Source organism: Phyllostomus hastatus, unplaced genomic scaffold (assembly GCF_019186645.2).
Source record: "Phyllostomus hastatus isolate PE091 unplaced genomic scaffold, TTU_PhHast_1.1 phas_scaffold_345, whole genome shotgun sequence".
NCBI classification, from domain to species: Eukaryota; Metazoa; Chordata; class Mammalia; order Chiroptera; family Phyllostomidae; genus Phyllostomus; species Phyllostomus hastatus.
The window spans coordinates 5,533,208-5,557,182 of record NW_025334024.1 but is presented as its reverse complement, the minus strand read 5'-3'; the positions used below and the strand labels follow the sequence as shown (position 1 = coordinate 5,557,182).

The following is a 23,975-nucleotide window of genomic DNA, read 5'->3' as shown; positions in this document are numbered from 1 at the left end:
CAGTTCACATGTGACCTGTTCCCTTCGGTAATTTGGGGGAGAGGTCTCATCATTTTCCAGTTTTTCATTCTTCTTTTTCTTCAGAGATTTTATTTATTTATTTTTTAGAGAGGGAAGGGAGGGAGAAAGAGAGAGAGAGAAACATCAATGTGCGGTTGCTGGGGGTCATGGCCTGCAACCCAGGCATGTACCCTGACTGGGAATCGAACCTGCGACACTTTGGTTCACAGCCTGCACTCAATCCACTGAGCTACGCCAGCCAGGGCAGTTTTTCAGGGCAATAAATGAATATTTATTCATTCTTTTGATCATATCTATGAATAGTCTGCTATGATACAGTCTTCTATCCTCTGAAGGCTTTCTTGATTTTCTAAACAGGGGAGAATTAGAAGCATCAGTGTAGTCGGATGTGACAGGGAAGAAGTACTGGGGCATTTGTGTTGGGGCGGCTTTGCATAACAAGCAGTGTTTACTGAGAGGGTCTGGGGGGGCGGTTATGACTGAAAAGGTCAGGGAGCCCCTTCCTGACTCCTAGGCGGTCAGGGAAGTTGCCAGGGAAGTCAACTTCAGGGATTTGTAAAAGGAGAAATGAAAAGGTACTGATGTTGCAGAGGTAAAGTGACTGCACTTTTTTTTTAACAAAAAAGGTTGTATAATAGACCTTGTTTTTTATTTTAATTTGTGAGTTTATGAGGATTTTATGACCACATAAAAATATGCAAATAAAGTTGAACTTCTTCACTAAAAGATTTAATCAAGTGTCTTCTATATTTCAAACTCAGGAAATGTTAAAGGGAATAAGAAATAAATAGCCCAAGGGACAATTACCGCTACCAAGAAAGAGGCCATCTGTTCTCTGTGCTTTAATACAGCGGTCCCCAACCTTTTTGGCACCAGGGACAGTTTCGTGGAAGACAGTTTTTCTCTGGACCAGGGTGTGGGGTATAGAGTGTTTGGGGATGATTTAAGCACAGTGCATTCAAGCCCACCTCCTGCTGTGCAGCCTGGTTCCTAACAGGCCTGGCCCGGCCCAGAGGTTGGGGACCTCTGCATTAATAGACCTCACTGATGAACAGGGTTAAGTTCAGAGAATGAGGTTTGGTCTCCACAGAATGGGGCAGAAGAGGTCAGGAGATGCCCCAGTGAGGGTGTCACCTCTGGTGCTGAGTCCAGGAAGACAGGAGAGGTCTCTAGCAGAACAGGATGGGGAAGGGAAGTCCAGAGACCCAGGTCCAGGGAAAGCGGACAAAGTTCAGAAGGCCTATGTTGGGCTGTGGCAAAAAGTTGGAGGTGAAGAAGCAGGTGGAGACCTATCAAAGAGAGCCCCTGGGATTTTACCCTGGGAACCCTTGAAACATTCAATCTGGGGACTTCTCAGTCAGATTTGAGCTTGCATTTCAGGTTAACCAGACTTAGGATAGGAGGGGAAAGGAGAAATCAGAAGCATGGAGGCCAGTTAGGAGACTACTCGAACATTCGTCTACTTATTTGGTAAGCAAATATTTATTGAAAGCTTACTGTGTTAAATGCATCATTCCAGGCACTGAGAATGAAACAGTCAAAAATCTCTTGTGCAAAATGTGAGTTAAGGTGCAGATACTGGAGATCAGCAGGGGGCAGGGCTATGATACATAAAACCTGGTGACTGTGGCGTTTCGATACATCAAATACATTTTCCATAGGGAAAACGACTAATGTCAGTACAATTAGGAAAAGTCTGAACCCACACGGAGCCACCAAAACAGGCAATTAAAAACCACACTGACTAAAGGCAACATGAGGTTCCAGATTGGATTTTGTATTGGAAAAAGGCTGGAAGTAGAAAACACTGGTAAAATTGGAATACGTGAAATCTGGAGGGCAGTTAATAGCCACGCACCCACGCTGATTTTTCAGTTGGGACCAAAGTTCTGTGGTTACACTAGAGGGGAAACTGGACTAAAAGTACATGGGAACTCTACTACTTTGGCAATGTTTCTATAAATGTAAAATTATTTCCCCAAAAGTTGGGAGATGTGTATGTATGTATATGTGTATTCCAAACACATTGAATAGAAAAAAATGTAAAATAACTTATACAGAATGATCCTGTTTATTTAAGAGCATGCAAAGTTGCTCTATATTCTGTGAGTACATATACATATGCGTCAATTCATAGAATACGTTAACAGCACATGTAACCTGGTATCAGTGGTTACTTGCAGCTGAGAATAGAGGTGGGGATAGGACTGCATGAGGGGACTGGACTGAAAAGGGCCTTGACTTTGTCCATAACAGGGCATATTCTGTAAGAATCACACAGTGAGAACATCCTTTGAAACTCAAATCAAACAGCCACTGCCTGCTGCGGGCCCCAGTACTTCCCACCCTCCCTGGGCGCAGAGGACTCTGGTCCCAGCTGTGCTGTGCCAGGGGCACAGGTAGTCCGCTGGCCACTCCCAAGGCTATCTGGGAAGTCACTTTACCCAGATATGCAGCAAGACTTCTGTGTGCTATTTACATGCCCACAGTCCAGGTTTTTTCTCATTATTAGCTTTTTTTTTTCCATTCCAACTCAGAGGATAAGAAAAAAATCCCACTGTGAAAAGAAGTGTCGAATTACAAAGAATAATAGGAAAGACCAGCTAATTGTGAAGCCCTGCTATGTGGGATAATGGGTGTTAACAGCTGCTGCAGGAACTTGGACTGACACTGGCACAGGATCTGGCCGGAAGGGGTGCACTGGATTTCTTACATTCTGTCACATTAACAGCGGCAACAAAGGGCCCCGGCCCTGGGGCTGGGCGCATAGCTGTGAAGCAGCACCTGGACACTTTTCAGGAGTTTAACAGGGTATAATAAGCGTCATCTAGAAACCCACTTATGTGGAATAGCTTTGATGTGTGGCTGGGCTCCTCTCTGGGTCTGTGGGCTTTGCATACCTCCCACCTCCCAGCTTGGTGAGGCTGGAGTGGACTGGGGTCCCTAGAAACCAAGAAGCTGGAGAGATGGTGGGTGAGTCCAGAATCTAAATGGGACCCAAACGCCTGTGTTTTCCCTGAGGAGTGGCCCCTCTCCCATGCTTTCCTCTCCAAGGTCCTGGGATGCCTTTGGCACGTGTAGAGATGTTGGACTTGGAAAAATACCAGCTCCACTTTACTAGTGTTCTAGAAAACAAGTTTTTCGGAGAATTCCTGTTACTGTTATATGTTTAAAATATTAGGTTTAGGAAGAAGGTAGCAAATAAACCCAGCCTTTTTTTAGCAGAAAGATCCAAATGGTAGCTGTGGAAATCACTGCCAGTTATAATGAGTATAGATGGGGATGAAACCTGTCTAAATCAGTGGCCCTCAAACTTGGGTGTGCATCAAAATCATCCAGGTCTCCCCCGCCCCTGGGCTTCTGATTTAGGAGTCTGGGTGGGGCCTAAGAATTTGCATTTCTATCAGGTTCCCGGGTGATGTCCATGCTGGTCCAGGGAAACACATCTTGAGACCAGTGTCCCAGGGACAATGAGGCCCCCAACTTCCCTTATGTGCTGGGGGACACATAAGGCCCATCAGTCGGGGCGCACTGTAACCAGTGTGGCTCTGTGGTATTATCTCAAAGTGGACACAGCGCTGAGGACCAGGAGGCAGCTTCAACAGATATGTTCAAAGTCCAGGCTATAAAAATGAAATTACTGAGAAAGAGAGATGAGTCGTGCCCAGCAGAGGTGCTTGCAATGGGACTTGCTCCTTTCCCTGGGAAAAAGTCACTTAAATCCAACAGTCTGTGTTCATTTAACAGAGTCCTCTCTGCAAGACCCCGCTTCTCGGAGGCCAACTGGGTCAAGCTCTCTGAGAGCGAGCAAGAAAATCGTCTGAACCTGACCTTAACAGCAGGAGGAAAGTTGTCCCAAGGAAATCTCTGAGTCTAGAATTCAGCTTTCTGCGCTGAGTGGCAGGTGGAGAAATGGGAGGGCGTCAATGTTTGCCCCAAGAGAGCTTTCAGGACAGTCTACCCCTGTGTTTCTACCGGAAGGTCTGGGATGCTGTCCTCCCGCTGTTTCTGAGCAGGGAAGGGTCAGGAGAGAACAGAGCGCAGAAGGCTCCCCCTGGCCTGTCCTCACCAAGGGACCCTGTTCAGTAGAGAGATGGGGCCGGACGTCCACTCCTGGGAAGCACAGCAGCTCCGGGGCTCCTGTAGGTGTCCCAGTTTTACTTCCCTTTAGATTGTCCTCCAGGATAATATGACCTTCTGGAAAGGACCTAGCTGCCGGGCATGCCTAGGGGAGCAAGAAGAAAAGGTTCTAATCCACATTTGGGCCAAAGGGGAGGGACAGTAAACATGGAGGTGACAAAGAAAAGGGATGTTTTCTCAGCTGCCCCTTCCCACAGGAGGTCTGCTTCCAGAACCCTTCTTTCTCAAACCAGAGAGGATTGTGAAGAGATGTGTTCCCTTAGAGATTTTCATAAAATATTATGGCTAAGATGAGTTTTTATGCCTAGAGGTACATCTTACCCATTATCAACAATGGCATAATTTCATTAGGATTGTTATGTTATGATTAGTATTGCAATCATTAGCTACTATTTACGGAGCCTCTTTTATGTGCCTGGAAGGATGGTTTGCATACACCATCTCATTAAATCCCCAGTAACAACCCTGGGGAAGAAGTGGCGTTATCTTCATCATACAGATGAGGAAGTCAGGAGCCAAAGAGGCAAAGTACCATGTCCAAGGTCACCCGGTTGATCACTGGCCAAGCTAGGGCTGGGACAAATGTTTGCCTGAACAGGGGTGCTCTTCGTTAAACAGAATGTTGGCCTTGGTTCCTGCTATGTGCCAGGCACCGTGCCAGGCACTGGGGCCCAGTGGTGAGCCCAATATGCTGAGCTGTTGACCTCATGGAGCTTCCAACCAGGGGAGTGGCTTGGGAGAGAATGTCAGTTGGATTAAAACAAGTCAAGCAGTGACTTTACTTTTAGTCTTGTTTTGGATATTTTCCATTATCTTAAAATGAAAACAGAAGTAATTGGTGTTTAATTAAAATTCTCAGTGTATTTTAATGAAGAATATTTTAAATCAGGAAAACACCATATCGCCGTGTAGAGCTATGCCTTGCTCTTACTCAACTGTCATGGCAGAGGAACCTCACCTTGAGGGTCAAGCTGCCTTAGGCACCACCGCCACCTGGTGGCAGCCATTGGAATTGCAGGCTTGGTGGCCACAGACCTGGCTGGGAGGGAGGGAGGGAGGGAGGCTGATTCCAGTAGAAGGCACGTTTCCTGTTCTGGTCACCCAAACAAACCCCCCAGGCACAGCTGCCTAAGTTTCAAGAGGTGCCTGTTCATTTGTAAACAGCTTGCACCTGAATCAACATCAGCTTACTTTTATCTGTATGTTTTGAAGGTCTACTGCGTTCCTGACTTTTAAATTGTTGTTATAATCAAATTAATGCTTGCAGATACTGATGACAGAGTGACACAAAATATAGGTGAATACTTGGGCAAACTCTAAAACCAATTTTTGCAAGTAATAATCTCTCTTTCATTGGACACCTTCAAATGCCATAAAGAAAACAAAATATAATTTTTTCCTAATTGCCTCTCAACCTCACCTCTGAGACTCAAACCACACTAGTGACACAGTCTCTGAAACTTTCTAGTCCCCCTGTCTCCTGCCCACTGCCTCTCCCTGTCCTCTTTTCTCTGCCTGGACATACCCTCTTCCATCTTTATCTTCTGAATTTATTCTTCAAGTGTCAAAGCAAGGCTAACAACCTGTAGGGAATTATCTTAAAGTAAATTCACAACTGAGTGCGGCAAAGCAATGTCTCCAGAGAAACTGAAGATGGATTCTGAAATCCCATCTTTGTCTTTCTAATGGCTGTTGCTGTGGCCAGCTTACTTAATCTCCGCATCTCAGTGGTTTCATCCATTAAGTGCAAATAACAATGTCCCCTGACCCAGCATCGTTTTGAGGTCTCTTTTCTTTTAAATAAAAATGTGTATAAAAATGCTTGTTCAGCCCTGTGGCTAGTACCTTGTAGAACCAATGGAGTGGGTGAAGATGTATGTAAACACCTAGCACCTTAGTCACTGCCTGCCCAGTGTAAGATTATCAAACAGAAGTTCTATTGTTTTCATTGTCTATTTGGTCTTGCTTGCAGAAAAAAAATATGTTTCTTGGGAGTTAAAAATAATATAAATGTCTAACCTTGAACTTTGCTGGAGTTATTTCCCTCCTGGATTCTCCTCTGCATGTCACCCCAGTGCCGGTGAGCCTCCACAGCTCTAAACTGCAAAGATTTGCATACTGAGATGAAAGGTGTTAAGCAATGATGCTATTTTGGGTGATACTACTTTACTAGAGATTGTTAGGCACCTTTGTGTTAACACCTGTGTTGAGTGGGTGGCTGGCTGAGGTATGTTTGTAATGCACCCTCTCTGTGTGCCAGAGTCTAAATGTCAATCCGTTCCCCTGACCAGGTAGTCGATAGTGACAGACCAGAAGGGTCCAAGTTCCGGCTCACTGGAAAGGGAGTGGATCAAGAGCCTAAAGGAATTTTCAGAATCAATGAGAACACGGGCAGCGTCTCCGTGACACGGACCTTGGACAGAGAAACTATTGCTTCTTATCAAGTGAGTACCCCTCAAGTGCCCATCCTGCATGAAGAGCTGCGGCTGTCAAAGACGGTTTCTTCCCGCGGAGCTTGTTGTTTCTGTGCGTCATCACACCCAGGGTGGTGTGACTCCAAGTGTGTTTCCATGGGACCTGAGGAGTGTTGAATCTGACAGTGGGGAGGCCTGTCTCTTCAGTGAAGCCCCCAGGCCTGGGGCATTGGAAAGCAAAATGAGGGGCCCTGGGGGGACCTCAGGGAGGTCAGAACACTTAGGGCAGCTTTGGCTTTCTAGAAACCAGCTTAGCCATCAGGACTAGCAAGAGGTATAAACCCTTGGCCCTGGTCATTTTACTTTTTAAAATCTGTCCTAAGGAAATAGGAAGAAGTTTAGTTAGATTTTTATACAATGATCTTATAGCAGGACATGATCCTTAAATGGAATCAAATGGGAGTTGTGTTTAACACTGAAAACATTTTTGAAGAGGTTCTCCTTATAAGGGAGAGATTCAAGACACGGAATGGAAACAGACACATGCTTGTGGCTACACACGGCACCATGACAGATCGAGTCTTTGCACGCAGCGTGATGGGGGTGTGTTTGTGCAAAAACGGTGCAGGAAAAATCAACGTGTTAATTAATGATTACGTTTGGGTGTTAATTAATTTTTTGACTTGGTTTTCTTTTTCCTGCAACATACTTAAGTCACTTTTATATGGAGAATAAAAAGCTATTTGTGGAAAATAGTTTCAGGAGTTATGTCCATTGAGGATATGGAGACCAATATTGAAATGAGCAATAAATCTCATATGGGCTGGAGGTCAGTCCCACCCCTTTTCTACCACATCCCCAGAACAATTTTGTGTTCATAGCCTCTAATGGACATGAACCTCTGAGAGTAGTAAGCTCATTCTTTGAGCAATAGATGGAGTTCCCAGCAACTTCCAGGAACAGCCCTCCGTGGGATGCAGCGCACTGAGCTGGAAGCAGGCACAGTGGGAATGAGGCCCAGCCAACACTTGCCTGAGGTCCCCATTGCTCATCGTATGAGCATCTCCCTACGTTGGGGTTAGGAGGTGGTGGCCAGTTACCAGCACCAGATCTGGAATCTCTGGTTTTCTTGGTCAAAACACCACATAAGAGCAACCTAATCCCCCTTCAACAAAAGGTTCATGTTTCTTCTTCTCTGCAGACAGGGGTTGCAGAGACATCACATTGGAAAGTTGAGGGTTCTGGCTGGGGAACAGGAGCCCTATGTCCAGCTAGCCTGCTCTGTCACTATGAGCTGTTGACCTCAGAGTCACTGGTCTTCAGGATCCCAGCCATGAAATACAAATAACACTTTGTTGATTTGCATTTCTTACTCAGATGGATTGGTGAGTTTCAGTGAGGAGAAGTTCGTGTGAGGCCTGGCAGGCATAAAGCGCTAGACTAACATAGCGGCATGATGAAGTGTGTGGGATCCCCATCGTCCAGCAGACCTCATGCTAAGCAATGTGCTCGAGTGTCCTGAGCCCTGGGAGAATGGGGATGCCTCCCTGATGTCCCTCTCAGAAGCATTGCCAAAGGGCGAGTGCCGCCGGCATCTGCAGGGGATTCCGTCTGTCAGAGATCGCCAGAGGGTGAACAGTGTGACCTTGCTGTACACCCAGCAAGGGAAATCAGGTTGTTGCAGAAACTAAATATCGGTGTCCTCAGAAAGTCCCAGCCCACTGGCCTTGGGAGTAACCAGAACTGTCCTGGCAGTTTTCGGCATCCAGCCGCTGCAGGAAAAGCCAGCAGCAGACCATGGGTAGATGCCCTCTTCCAGTGCCTATCCTGGGAGCATCCATCAATGGGCAGACACAAGGAATGAAGGAGACAAATTAGATTAATTTTGTAAATTTGTATCATAGTGATGAAGACTAAGAGCTCTGGGGTAGCCAGTTTCTGTGTGAGTCTCAGCACTGCTGTTCACGGAGCTGTGTGATCTTGGACAGGCCACTTACCCATTCTGATCTTCTCATTCTCAGCCACAAAGTGAGGATAGTACTGTCACCTCAAAGGACTGTAACCAATGAAACAAAATTGTTTCCAATGTTTAGGGGAGCACATAGCAATTAATCATAGTCGTACTTATTAGTTTTTTCCTGAATATTTTGTAATGTTTTAGCTAAGTTCCACAAGTTTTTAACGTCAATTACCAGCCTTCAACCAAGAGAAGGTTGACATCTACTACAGACTTGAGGTTCTTTCTTCTGTCCTGACATGAGCCAAACATCGTGGCATTTGGTGCCCCTTTTTCAAGTGTCAGAGAGAGAGATTCCTGGATCTCCATAACTCCCTGGTGGATTTAAGGGGTGCGAGATAAACAATAAAGAGGATCTCCCTGGGAGTGTTCCGTAGCCTGCAAACAGGACAAGCACGAATGAGAGCAAGTGGAAACTTGCTTGTCAGGAATGAGAACTGGCGAATGAGCAGCTGAAAGATGTCTTTTGGGCTCATACCACAGGGGCTGTTTGAATCGCTGAGCAGGAGTTCGGAGGCCTCCATGGCTGCCTGATGTTTGTGGGAACCAAACGTGGTTTAAAAATTAAAGTCACCCTTTTGGGTGTCCCTCCACATTCGGAGAAACCTCTGGGCACCACAAACCAGGACCTGCCTCAGTGTGAACATTCTTCTTAGATGGCAGTGGCCTGCATCTCCAGGGAGCGTGAAAGCCCCCTGGGACAGTCAGAAGGGTGGGGACAAGAATTCGAACACTAATGCTGAAGGGTCGAAAGAGAGTGATGAGAAAGTAGTCTCTGGTCAACCTGTTGGCTTGGAGGTTGCCAAGGATGCCAATTAAAAACTTCTTTAAAGGGAATTTCTGAATCGTCATGTATCCCTTTCCTCTGTCCTCCACGAAGCTGAGCGCAAGGCTGTGCGGGGATCTTGCTGCACACGGGGTGCTGCTGGGGAGCGAGAGCAAGGCCTGGCCCAGCCTGAGGCTCACTGCCCGGGAGCCGCACTGCAGGGCGGGTGTGTCTGCCAGGACGAGGCTGCCTCTAGTTTTCCCAGAGGCATCAGAGGCTGGGACGGAATGAAATCCACACTAATTTTTTGAAAATGTAGTTGATTTTATTTTTATCTCATCGATATACAGGTGATAATAGTGACTAATAGCAAGGATCCTGAGGTCAGAAAACTGTGCTGCTACTTACTGAGCTGTGTGATCTTGGGCAACCCACTTACCCTCTCTGATCTTGTGACTCTCATCCATAAAGTGGGGATAGTACTAGCACCTCTAAGAATTATAAAAGATGAAATTATTAGCTTATATTAACTACTCATCATTAACCAGCTGGTAAAATAGAGCCTAATCTCAAGCCTAGAGCTTCTCATGTTTTTCTGTAAAGTGAAGCCATATGGCATCATAGCAGTGAAAAATACAATTTTGCATGCAGCCACAATGGCTGCATTCAAATCATGGCTGTCAGGGACTAGCTGTGGGAACTAGGGCAGGGTGCCTGCCTCAACTTTCTCACCTGTAAAATGGGAATAGTAATAACAGTGATCTCATAGGGTTTTAATCGGTTGAATGAGTTAATGCATGATGAGCATTGAGCACAACGCCAGAAACATAGTAAGCATTGTATAACCTCACCACCGAGTGACAGGTGAATGCTGTCTGTGAAAGGCTGAGGGAGGTAAATGAAAACTCCAAGCACTCAGTTGTAGCCCAGTCAGCCCATCTCAAGCATGAACTTTCCTTGAGTAAGCTTGAGGGTTGTTTTAATAGTTTCATAATGCATTGACTGATCACCGATCCCGTCTACATATATTCTACTGAGTAGCTACAAGGTGAGGAGCCCCCCTGGGGTGCTAGGAGAGTATGCTGGGAAACAAGACGCACCAGGGTTCCTACCACCCTGTGGCTTTCATTTTAACGCCTAGGCTTAGTTTTGAAATAAACTGAAATTTCTCACCAGTGTGTGCGGGGACATGCCAGGAAGCTGTGCTGTGCTCATTGCGTAGCTCGGTTCACACGGAGCCACACGCGCCCAGTGCAGCCCGCTGGTGCTTGGTGGGAATGCGGTGTCTTGCGAGAGCAGCGGGTGGCAACAGCCAAACTGCGGCCTGCTTCTCAGCCACGCTTCGCCAGCCTCGTGAGCATTCACTTCCAAATGCTGTACCCCTGCCTTTCACTCTTCCATGGTCTTTGTTGTTTTCTTCACGTCCTTGCTGAGGAGGGTCTGCTGTTGCTCTACGCTTGGTTCTCCTCTTTCTGGTTTCGGAGTACTGGGTGCTTTTGTTAGTGCACTTTGAGCACAAGAAGGTTACAGTTCTGGTCCACGTCAAGTGCCTGTTGAGAAACAATTTGCTGCCTTAGTACAACGGTTGGGTCCATCGTGGTCGTGATGGGCATTATGGTTGGTGGCAAACATGTCTACAGAGAGCTGCATCCCAGGTCTCCAGTTCCCGCATTGTAGTTTCCCCTCTTGCAAGTTTAAAATGTGCAGTGCATGTGGGTGAATGGCTTGCCATTATAATTGCTCCAATATTGTGGTTTATTTTTAAGTGAAATGCTCCTCCCATGCAAGTCCATGCTAGTGTGTTAACATTCCCCAAATCCAACAAGAAAGCATTCTGAACCAAGCCTAGGGGAACTGCACAGTAAGAAATAATCTGGGGTAAATTTGTCCTTGGGCCCCACTGTGTGTCATCATTAAAGCTGCTGTTTATTAAACACTACATGGCTGACACTGTGCTGAACACTTCCGTGTACATTTTCTTATTTAATCCATTTCACACAGGAGACTTAAAAAGAAGGTGATAACACCATTTTACAGATAAGCAAATAACTGTTAAACAACTTTGTCAAGGTCTCCCAGCTGGTGGGTGTACAATCTGGGATCCATATCTGTTTCTCTCCACCTCTAAAAGCCTGCATTTTCAATCACTAGGAAACACTTCTTCCTATTTTACCTCCAACTAGACTCTGGTATCTAATCTGCAACATCCCTAGGTCTCTTTCCCAGGACCTCCACTTAGTGGGGCTGGAAAGGGGGGTTGACTGGCTGGATGATCTGTTTCTTCTTAAATACCCTCCTATACTCTGACCCACTGCCACCTGCCCACTCTCCCCACCCCAGCTCCCAAAAGGGCTTTCCAAGCTTCTGACCTGAAGTGGCACCTGGCAAAATAATTTAGCTCCTGGAGTATTGGAAGCTGACATATTAATGCAAAGCCTCCTGAAATATTACTCATTATTATGCATTTTGCCAGCATTTGAGTGATTTGTGAACTCTTCATTGGAATAAAGTACTGTAAAGGATTCATGAATGACCAAGTTTATGAAATTCTATAAAAACATTAGCAGGTGGTAATGATTCCCTCACACTGTGAATATAATCTGCTGGCTGCAAATTTGTCAATATGGGAGGACCGGAGTGGAATGGGAGACAGCCTGTCAGGCAGGGGAAGGAGGTGGTGGAGGGTTTGGGCTGGGCTCGGCAGGGGACGAGAGCTAAAACGGGAATCAGGGCCCTGGTAGGGGGCAGGTGTCCTGTGTCATGGGCCCGAGACCTTCACCCTGAGCTGCTCTCCGAGGTGGGAGATGTGGGGAGAGCTGGGGATGTTGGCATCAGGAGGGAAAAGAAAAGAGCACTTGAAAGGAGAAAGAGAACTCACATTCATTGAGAGCACCTAAGAAATACTCAAGAACTCCCTAGAGTTCTACACACACAAGCCTGCGAAGTCGGTTTATTATCTTGTCTTTACCACTGTGTGAGCTGAGGGCCAAAGTGGTTTCCAAGATATATTATTGTTATTAATGTTGGTGTTAACACTTATTGAACATTTACAATGTGCCAAGGCGCCACACTAAACACCTAAATGATCATCTCATTTAATCTTCATACAATGAGCTTAATACTGTTATCATTCTCAATTATAGAACCGGTAACTGGAACCACCTGTGTTCTTGGCCTCAGAACACGAGCAGGATTTCATTGCCTCCTTCTGAATATTGGTTCACATTTTCTGGGATACACTTTGCTCTCCTTTGAGCCAACTTCTTTGCATAAGTTTGGACTTTGTGGTTAGTAGGGTTAAGCCTGGCAGACAGAGGGTTTCATTGCTTCTGTGTTTCCTGTCACTTGTCTGGCTGTGCCCTGACTCTCACCTGCATGTAGCTGCAAGACAATCCGGCAGAAAACACATCAAGGTGAAAAATGCTGCTGTCATGCCGAAATATGTGCATCATAACGTTAGTGGTCGTAACACAGTTGGGAGACGTAGACTCACCCAGATTAGAGAGTTGCTTAGGTGATTAACCCATTTACAGTAATTTCCATGTTACCCATGGACGACACGTGCATCACCTGGATAGCACTGTGCTGCCCTTGGTAATATTTGTACGATACTTGGCAGGCCCCCCAGCCCTTGATTGTATGGACAAGCTACATCCTTCTTCATCTTCTAGTCTCATCTCCCCCCTGGCCATCTTTCTTAGTAAGGATTCTAGGGATTCTGTAGTGAACAAAATCCTCTCAACTAATACACAAAGAAAGGGGTTTATTAAAGGGTACAGGTAGCTTTATAGAATTGGCTGAAGGACCCTAAAACCTGGCTCACATGCAACACGACCAGGAACGATGGTGCTACAGGAAATACCCAGCCATGTATGATACTATTCTAGTGCAGGGTCCTCCACTTCAGCATTATTGACATTTGGGGCTGGGTAATTCTTTGTGTGGGAGTCTGACCTTTGTGTTGCATGGCATTTAGAAATATGCCTGCCCTCCAACTACTAGATGGGAGTAGCATCCCAATTTCACTCTTGACCATCATAAATGTCTCCAGAGATTGCCAGTCATCCCATAGGGGTAAAATTGCCCCCATCTGAGAACCACTGTGCCAGTGGAGTCCTCACTGCTTCCCCTCTTCCTGAACTCCACTCCTACAATATTCAGAAGTGGGAGGGAGCAAGTCTTCTTTGGCTGTCCAGAAGAGCTGGGTGACTGCCACCGTGCTTTTGAGAACCTCCAAGCCCCGAAGGAGAGCTGTCTCGAAGTCTCATGCTAAGATGTCAGCAGGGAAGAGGCTGGATCATATGATGGACTCCAGCTGAGCTCGCAAGGGGCCTGGGGTGGGTGTTGTCATCCTCAGCATCAGCATGTCATCAGCACAGTTTTATTCTAAGAGGCAGTCAGTGGTAGGCACGACTCCCTAGGGGCAGGTGGTCCGTGCTTGGGAGAGTATGGCTTCGCACCTATGATCCTTACTTCTAATAGCATAACATTCCTATTAATCAGTAACATACACGGCCTGAGAGAGAGCCCTAATTGGGAAGAGACAGAGAACTTGGGTTAAAGCTCAGGCTGTGGGACCTGACCTACTGAGGTTAGGATCTTGACTCTCCGAGGATAGGAACCATAAGAAATTGCCATTTTTATAGGTGAAAAGGGGGTGAATATCGGTCACCTCATTGTTTGTCCTCACACTGACATCTTTCGCAAGTTATTCAATCCCCATCCCCTGTTTTCCCCTCTTCAGAGAGAGGGTGAGATTGCCATCTCGTCTGCTGGCACTGCCGCAATCCAGGAGCGGCGTGCATGGTGTGCCTGCAGTCACTGAGTGCTCTGCGATTGGGAGCTGTCACCTCACGGACCGGTTTCGTAGTTGAAGCTCCTGCAGGTGAAATAGAGGTGAAAGCAGTTGGTAGGCATCGAGCCTGCAGTTAAATGGTTAGATGTTAGTATCACCATGTCTCACTTCATAGAAGGAAATCATCTAAACGTGGCCCCTAGACCAGCATCGTAATCTGGGAACTTGTTAGAAATTCGAGTTCCCAGGCCCCCACCTCAGACTTACTGGGTAAGAAACTCGGGCCCCGCAATCTGGGTGTTAGCAAGCCTCCCGGGTGGTTCTGATGCTCACTAACACGTGAGAGCCCCGGGCCCAAAACCGCTCTTAAGGGTTAACACCGCTGCAGCTGGCCTGTTTCATTAATTTGCTTCAGTGAAAGTGGCCTTTGAACCAATTCCATTACAGTCCTGCTGGGGTAATACATTTGTGCCTTAAAGGTGCTTATTCCTCCAGGTGTTCTGGTACACCATTTGAAAGCCCTCTCAATCCAATCCATATTCTTCAAAACTGTCTTTGTTTTTGTTTCGTTAATGGCTCCTGAGAGCCGAGCAGATTTGTCCCTGGCTCCTTTGCTCCATCCTGTCTAGACTTTGGATGACTGTTAAATGCCATGCTACCGAGCGTTTGCTTATTTCTCAGGAACCAGCCTTTCAGGCTGCAGATGAAAATGCCTTCAGAGATCTGAGCTGGTACAGGCAAAGGTGATTCCTGATAGGAGGAAGCTGGCCCTGGGGTCAGCAGAACCAGCTTTTCCACCTTATTAGATCTATAAGCTTGAGTAAGTTATTTGTGGCTCTCAAACTTCACTGCACATTAAAGTCATCTGGGGAGATTTTAAAGCCCCAGGTGCCCAAGTTGCTCTCCAAACCAATTAAATCAGAATATCTTGGAGTGGGACCAAGCATCGATATCTTTATAAAACTCTCCAGGTGTTTTCACTGTGAAGCCAAGTTTGAGAACCACCGAGTTAGTACAGCCTGCCTGCGCTCCAGTTTACCCATAACCAGACATGGGGACAATGACGTCAACCAGCTAGGTCTCTTAGGAACTTCAAATGAGATAATACGCGGAGGAGTTTCTAACGGTTAATAGGAGAACATTAAAGATCTCGTTCCCCCTCAATCAGCTACTTGACTCTGAATGAATATCTGAAGTTAGCTACTTTCCAATGTCTCTTTTGACATAAGCTCTTAAAAAAATTGAAATGCAGAGAAACAGAATTTGATAAACAAATGAACAGATTGTCTTCTGAGTCACTTTAGAAAGAAGTAATTCAGGATTTGGCCGCAGCCTCTCCCTGCCCCAGCACCTCTGAGCACCTCCATCTGACTCTTTCCAGCCGGGCTCCCCCCACTTCCGAGCACTTCATTCTGCATCCTGGCCTTATCTGCCAGGCGCAGCCGGTGAAACTGAGGCATGAAGAGGTTAAACAGCATTGCTGAGGCAGTGGCCTAGCTGGATTAGAGTGCCGAGGTGCTCCTGACTGATTGTTTATTTGGTCCACTAAGCAAAGCTGCTTCCTCACCCATGTCTATGGCAACATATTTTTCTAAATGTTATTAGCTTACAAGTGGTTCAACTTGAATCTTGGCAGGTGGGAGAACACTGTGTCCCTCCCTCAACTTTATCCATCCCACGCCGGGCCTCACACCCCAGACAGCTGGCCCACAGGCTAGACCTACCACATGTTCATGGAGTGAACAAATGTGTGATAGTCAATTATTTATTTTTTTTGCTTTTGTTTTCTCAGTACAATCAAATCTACTTCATCAGGCTGCCTTTTCAAATGACTTGGTGGCATTTTTTCCTAAGGTGCTGAAGAATCACAATACATCAGAATTACAAGACCCTTTAGACCCATTTGTATCTAACCTGCTTAATTTACAAATAAGAACAAACTAAGCCCTGGCCAGTGTGGCTCAATTGGTTGGAGTATCATCCCATAAATTGAAAGGTTGTGAGTTCAATTCCCGGTCAGGGCGTATTCCTAGGTTGTGGGTTTGATTCCTGGTCCGGTGCATATGGGAAGCAACCAAGTAATGTATCCCTTTCACAATGACGTTTCTCTCTCCACCTTCCCCTTTCCCTTCCTCCCTCTCTTTAAAAAAACAAAAAACAAAAAAACAAACCAAAAAAAACCCGTAGTGAGAAAAATGCCCTCAGGTGAAGATTAAATAAATAAAGAAAGAAACAAGTCAAGTAATTGTCTAGCTACTGAAAATACATTGTTGGTATTTTGTTATTCCTTGGTAATGAGCATTGTGGCCAAACCCTCTGGGACCAGATCCTGCAAGCACAGAGAAGGCCTCCATTCCTAGCTCCCACCACTCACTCATCACCTATTTGCAAAAAGAAATCCTCTCATTTGGTGAAAATGAGCAGTGAGGGAAGGAGGAGTTCATTCCGGATGTGGACTAGGGGGAGAGAAGAGCAAAAGACAAGATAGAGAGGCCGCCCTCTCCTCTCATGGGCTTGGCACTCTTGGTCTGGAGGGCAGGAAATGATGGAAAAAAATTTTAGGAGATCATGTGCAAAGTTGGATGTGAGGACCAGAACCTAATTAAACCAATCACAAAAGGCCAGGTAAGGTTTCAGACTTAAGCACTATGGCTCTGAGGCCAAGCGCCAACAGGAGGATGTGGGTGAAAAGTGAACTATCTGCTCCCTCAGAGGCTCCTGCAGCCTTTGGCGCAAGCAGCTGGTAATGAGGGTGGATCACCATGGTGAAGCTGTCTGAGTGGCCCAGGCAAGGGAGGAGGAAGCTACCATTGACCAGGGGGCCTTTGTGAAGCCAGCGTTGGCCCCCTTCTGAACTACCTGGGGAATAATGTCATAATGGGGATTGAATGCCTCTTGAGCAGGTCAGAGCCCTGTGTCCCTGTGGTGGGACATAAAAACAAATGGACCAATGTCCTCATCTGAGGCTCGGGAGCTGCTGGCGGGTTACCCATCTCAATTCTGTCCAGCCCACTGCTTAATGTTTAATTAGAGCAGATCACTTCATCACTGTAGATTTGAAACTGGGATAATCTGTGGGCAGAATCCCAGGGGGAAAAAAGCATGAAGGAGCACATGCTTTTGCCAGCTGAGCCTTCTCTTCTGGCCAAGGGAAGTTGAGAGAAATGGGACTGCCTAAAGGATGCCCTTCAGGGCCAGCACACGCCCAGCAACCCTGTCAGGTGGGATTCAAGTCAGCCACAAGAGTGATGGAGTCAGCAGGTGCTGGTGAAATGCCTAACTCATGCCAGCTACCATTTCAAGGTGCAGGGGACAGAGCAGTGACCAACCATGACGTTCCTGCATGTGGAACTCGGTCAATAACAGACATGAGTGAGTATACCATGTCAGGTGGTTATGAGTGCTGGAAATAAAAATAAAGCGCATTAAAGATACAGAGGCTGACAGGAGGGGGTGTGTGGTCCAGGCACACCTCACTGAAAGATGACATTGAGGGGTCAGCTCTTTGGGAAGTCTGAGGACAGAAATGCTGTCCTTCCCTCTCAGGTATCCTTGACATCTGCAGTTCTCAACAAGGGTGATGGTGTCTTCCAGAGGACACCTAACTATATCTGGAGACATTATTGGTTGTTACAACTCGGGGGAGTGGTGCTACTGGCATCTAGTGGCCAGAAATGTTACTCCATGTCCCACAGGGAGCACAGGACAGACCCCATGTGTCCTGCTTGGCAGGCCCCAGCACAGGCCTGGCCCCTTCAAGGATCTGAACATATGGCAAGGTTTGTTCACTCAAACAGTCATCTGGCTGAAATAGACAAAAGGTCTGTGCTCATTTCTGGGGCACCACAGCAAGAGATACTGTCCCTGTCCTCGTAAAGTTCATGATCTACCTGGGGACGATGATCTGTAACTAGACAACTGCACCACCAAGGGACAAGGGTAGGCTCCGAAACAGCTTTGCAGATGACATGATATCAAAGCAAGTGCTCAAGAAGGAGGAGGATCCCTGTCCAGTGTGACTTGGTTGGTTGGAGCATCATGTCCCGTAAACTGAAAGGTCGAAGGCTCGATTCCCATTGGAGCACATGCCTAGGTTGTGGGCTCCGTGAAGAGACAACTGATCAATGTTTTTCTCTCGCATCGAAGTTTCTCTCCCTCTCTTCTCCACTCTCTAAAATCAATGGGAATGTCCTCAGGTGAAGATCTGAAAAAAAAAAAAGAATGAGGAGGAGTTTGCCAGGTGACAGGGAGGTGGACAGGGCAGGAAGAGTGTTCCAGGGAGAAGGAACAGACGAAAGAGCCTCAGACATATCCCGGAAGAAGCGGTCAGGTGGGGTTTGTGCAGGAGACAGGAAATGAAGTCCACCGGAGAGGAAAGCGGGCCCCGTGTGCTAAGGAATGAGCTCAGACGCACTAGCCTTGGTGACAGGGAGGGGTTAGAGGACTTTAGGCAGAAGAGGGACCTGATCAGATTTGGATTCTGCACAGACTACTCTGGTTGCCGGCGGAGGGTTGAGGACAAGCGGGAGATGGGGAGCTCTGTCTCTGGGTCTCTGAAGCCAGAGTGACATGTGTCACATTAATGTCATTCTCGCCCAGGAAGACCTGGGAGGAGAATCAAAACTCCTAATGAAAATATAAAGTGTACTGTGGGTTGAGATGAAAAATCGGGGGCTGGGTACTGCCAGGCCTTGCATGGAAAGGTAAGACTTTGGATTTTATCCCCAGGAAGCCCAGGAGGGTTTTCAGCAAGGGCATGGCATCCAATTTGCATTTCAGGGAGATAAGATTTGTTTGAGCAAATCAACAACATTCACATTGCCATGAAATAGAAATTAATTCGAAAATGCATTCATTTGTTGAGAACCCACTACCTACCAGGCACTGGGGGAAGGAGATAAAAGATAAAGCCTTGTGTTCCCCAGGCTCAGCCTTAAAGTGCCCTCCCAGCCAGAGTAAACCGGAAAACCTCTTATTCCGAATCCCTGCGTGGAGGGGTGGGGAGTGCTTCGTGTGTTGCCTGTCCTTCCCATTTAGTCTGGCTCAATCTCCGGGCCAAGTGAACATCCTGCTGAAATTCCAAGCTTTAACTCTTTTTTCTCTCTAGCGGTTTATCACTGGGCTATCTCAAAATTATTTATTAAACGCAGCTGGCCAGAGCCATGAGCTGTTGATTCATTTGATTGGCATCTGTTTTAAGAACTTTATTATGAAGAATGCTTATCTTTTCCTCACAGTAAGGCATTAGGTGCCACAAGACCATTTCCATATTGTTTTTCTTTATTCTAAAAGTTCAGAAGTTTGCATAATGGGCTCTTTTAAGCAAAGTTCATCTTTTCTGGTACCTTGTTGGAGAGAATACATACCCTGTGAAAACAACTTAATTGTGCCTTGTCACTTGTGGATGCTCATTCCCTGCCTGCAATGGGGGCCCAAATCAGCCTTGTTCAATGCGCCAGGCCAGGCACCTGCAGGTGGAACACAGTGAAAGCAAACAGAGAGAATGCATCCTCATTAAGTGATGGTTTATCATGTCAAACAGCTTTAACGGAGCCCAAGACCAGACTGACCACGTCTGACAAGAAGTTGGGAGGAGAGCTCTGTGCTCTCTGCAAGCTGACTGTACCCCCTCTGTCTTGGGCACACATTCAGTTGATCATGAACTCCTGGGAGAGAGCACAGGCAAAGGTGAAGGTCTTGGGGAGCTGGTCATAAAAGCTCAGAAAACTGGGGGTGGCCCAGTTTCACAATTAATTATGAATGCATTTTCTGTTCCCTTTGAGTATTTAATGCAGAGCCTCATCCTGAATGCTACACACCACACCAGTGGGTTGGATAGCTGCAACAGGGCATGACCCGCAAAGCTGGAAGTATTTACTCTCCATGACTTTACAGAAAAAGTGTGCAGATCCTTGGGCTAGATAGGCCCTCGCATTCCTCAGGAATTGATAACCTGATTATAAGAGTTTTTGAGATCATAGTCCCCAAAGGAACTTTATAAATTTCCCTGTTCTGGAGATTTCAGAGGAGAGGCTAAGTGTGTGCTGCCCTCACATGATGGCGAGGTGAGCTAACTCCCGTCAGGGACAGGCTCCCCGGGGGCATGTTCGTGGAGGCTCTCAGTGAACACACATTACCTGGTCAAGGGCAGGGGCTGCCCAGTGCATCGGCACACTGCTCCCTGAGTACATGGAATAGTGGTTGAAAAGGCTTTGCCAAAGGGGAATGACTGTGCAGATGTAGCGTACAAGATGAGGTTTACTATCGTTCTTTTATTTTTCCCTGGAATTTCTCCCTTCAGAGTATTGCTCAGGAAGCTGTGTGCAGGCCTGAGCTGCCCGTGGAGGCTGCCCTGCCTGTGGGCTACACCTGACCCTTACTCTATGTAACACAATAACAAAATGATAAGAGTAACACTTTGTGGGTTTTGCTCAGCCCTTTGTAGGCAGTATCTCACTAATTCTTACATTGAATTAGTGAGACTCAGTGAGTTAGGTACCTTTAATAGTTTACTATTTCTGCCATGAAAAATGATCACAAACTTAGTGGCTTAAAACAACAAAAATTTGTTATCTTATAGTTCTGGAGATCAGAAGTCAAATATGGGTCTAACTGGCCAAAATCAAAGTATCAGCAGGCAGGGCTGGCTCCCTCTGGAGGCTGGGGAGAGAATTAGTTTCCTGCCCTTTCCCAGATTCTGGGCCTCTCACAGTCCTTGGCTTATGGCCTCTTCCTCTATCTTCAAAGTCAGCAATGGTGAGCGGACACTGACATTGACACTGACATCTTTCTGGTTCTCTCTACCCAATTCCTGTCCCAATGTTAAGGACTATGATTACGTGGGAAGCTGCTGGATAATCCAGGATAGTCCTCTCATTGTGAATTCAGCTGATGACCAACCTTAATTCTATCTGCAATGTTAATTTCTTTTTGCCATGTGGCCTAGCATATTCACAGGTTCTACACATTAGGATGTGGGCATCCTTGGGAGCCATTATTCTACCTATCACCGCACCACCTTTTATAGATGAGGAAATAGAGGCACAGAGCAAGTTATGCAGGGTCACACAGCTGGTAAGCGATAGATGATCTTAACCTTTGACCCCAGCTACAGTCACCTCTAGAACTTAGGGAGGATGGAGTAGTCAGCAGTGTGAGCAAGGGGCTCCCCTCTTCTGTTGGCTGTGAATAGGGTGATAACCAGAGAGAGAAGTAACTCTCACCGAACCCTCACTGACTCTCTCTTGAGAACTGGAAGCAGTCTGTCTTCTTTCTCGTGTGTGTTTGTTCATTTACCAGAGCACAAATGTCCAGGCCTCTTTCTCACGTTCCCATTTCCCTCAGTGGCATCATTTTCTTTTGACCCACTGAGAATCAGGGAATGGTTGGACACATGATTTTCATCTCTGTTTGGAGCAGTCTCAGACTCATAACTACTTTGGATCCATCACTTAGCATGAAGTGAGCCCCAAATATCATGACCTGCTCTGAGGCCCTCTCATCCACTAGAGAGATGGGGGGCTGGGTGGGGTATTGATTATATAGCTTAAGTAGGCAGGTACCAACCAGCACACCTGGTCCTTGAACTAGTCTTCACTTCAGAGAATAGCACCCAGGCATTGGACCCAAACAGCTCCAAGTCCAGGCTCCTGCCCCAGTGCAACTTGTACAGAATAGCCACAGCCAAGCCTGACTGCACATTGACTGTGTCAGGCTCAGACCGTGTGCATTTCCTGGGCAGTCTCTTCAAATCTAAGTGCCCACTGGCATTCCAGGCACACGGCTCCTGGCCTGAGGGATTTGAAAATGAACGGAACACATTTGCTGCCCCCTCAGGAGCTTATGCTCCTGAGAACTTTGATGGCAGAGATCATTTTTGTGCATTTTTCATGTGGAGAAATGAAGTTTGGGGGAGTGTCAGGAAGCAGGTTACATTGCTGGCAGATGAAAGCACTGAGTGCCAAACCCATTGCCTCCCCTCCAGAGCCCTGGCTCCACACAGCATTTAAATGCTTAGTGTGCTCACTGTTAAGCAGTAGCTCTCAAGGAGGAGTGACGTTGGCCCCCAGCAGATAGCTGGCAATGTTGGGAGACATTTTTGGTTGCCATAACGGGGGGAGGATGCCACTAGCCTCTAGGGGGTGGAGCCCAGGGATTCTACTAACCATCCTACAATTCACAGGACTGCCTGCACCACAGAGAACCCAGAGAACCACCCGGCCCCAAATGCCAATAACGCTGCTGCCAAGGAACCCTGGTGTAATTGAGAAAAGTAAAACCCACCCTGTAGGGTAGCTGGGAGCCCTATGCGCTCACATGTGGGAACTGCATCCAACCAAGTCATGACTTCACCAGCCAAACTCCATTCTGTAGAGTCCTGGCGTGTCAGGCTCCACTGGCTGGAGATCCCCCTTCGTTATGAGAAACACGAGTAATGTGATTCTAGCAGAACTCACCAATGCTCATTTTTTTTATTGTGTGGTGTTTTTAATTTTTTTTCTTCTCCTCGCAGAAGACAAATTCTATTTTCCTAGTCCTGAGGGAGAACTAATTCCAGCAAAGGCCATTTGTCTTTGGTACCTTAAGATCTAGATAATTTACTGCAAGTTTATTTTTATTGAAAATTATGTAGATATTATTCAGAAACACAATTTCCAACTATACAGCACACTTAAGCAGATTATATTTTAAATGTTTACATATATATGTATGTATATAGTAAGAATATATGCTGCAATGTGCATTTTGCAAAGATACTTTTTCTGTGACTCTCTGCCTTTGAGATCCTCAAACTTGTTTGCTATGAACTGCTGAGGAATTCAGATATTTTCCAAATAGGTATTGTGTTACATTATGAGTTGCTACCGTTCAAATGCAATTTTAACTCATGGCATTTTCTATAGGTTATATGATTAATTCAGAAATAATTTGCATTTAAATGCATTTAAGATATTTAACTTGTGAGTCCAAATATAACTATTTTAAGCCCAGTAGAAGCACCAACCTCTGTGATTTGTGGGCTCCTCCCCCCCACAATTACATGGACCTAGAAAAGATGTCGATATTAATACAGAATAGCGTTTCCAGACTCTTTCTGGGAAACACAGGAACTGAGAGATGCCCCTCAGCTACACATTCACACCGGAGGGAGCTCTGTGCTCCTCGGGAATGTTTGGAACACACGGACATTCAGGAGATCTTGGACACGGTAGTTGCTTCTTTGAAATTCCCAGTGCACACTTGACACAATAAGATATTTTTTTAAAAAACTGCGGTTGAGAAATCTATTTAAGCCAACATACTCCACACTTAAAAAACAAACCTTTTAATCAGTGTTATCCTGTAAGAAATATCAACCATCATAGGAATCATACTTCAGATAATGTTGGTGAGAAAAATGTAATTAATGAGACCGGAAGGAAACAGTTGGCATGCAGATGCCCGCTGGGTGCCGGCATGCTTTCCTGAGAGGCCCACGGTCAGCCCCTCTGCAACGTGGTTGTGCAGAGGGTTTGGCATTGACCTCCTCCGACTTCTGGTCTTTTCCACCAATGTGGAGGTAAGGGAGCATGTGGACTGGTGAATGGGTGGACAAAGGTGGTCTATCCGCACTGTAGTATTCAGCCATAAAAAGGAATGAAGTACTGATCCGTGCTACACTGTGGGTGACCCTCCAAAACCGTATGCTGAGGGAAAGAAGCCAGACACAGAAGGTTACATCATGTCTGAATCCACTGATAGAAAATAGCCAGAAGAGGTAAATTCGTGGGGACAGAAAGCTTATTGCTGGCTGCCAGGGGCTGGGGGAGGAAGAGAATGGGA

General features: G+C 46.4%; 1 protein-coding gene across 1 annotated transcript in view; it reads left to right on the top strand.

Moving 5' to 3' along the window:
- The window catches only part of CDH13 (cadherin 13), a 1,008,841-nt gene that overhangs the window by 523,961 nt on the left and 460,905 nt on the right, over window positions 1–23,975 (top strand). The window contains exon 5 of the mRNA XM_045818585.1: window positions 6,453–6,605. Within this exon, the coding sequence (XP_045674541.1) occupies window positions 6,453–6,605 (153 nt within the window). The remainder of the gene's footprint in view (window positions 1–6,452; window positions 6,606–23,975) is intronic.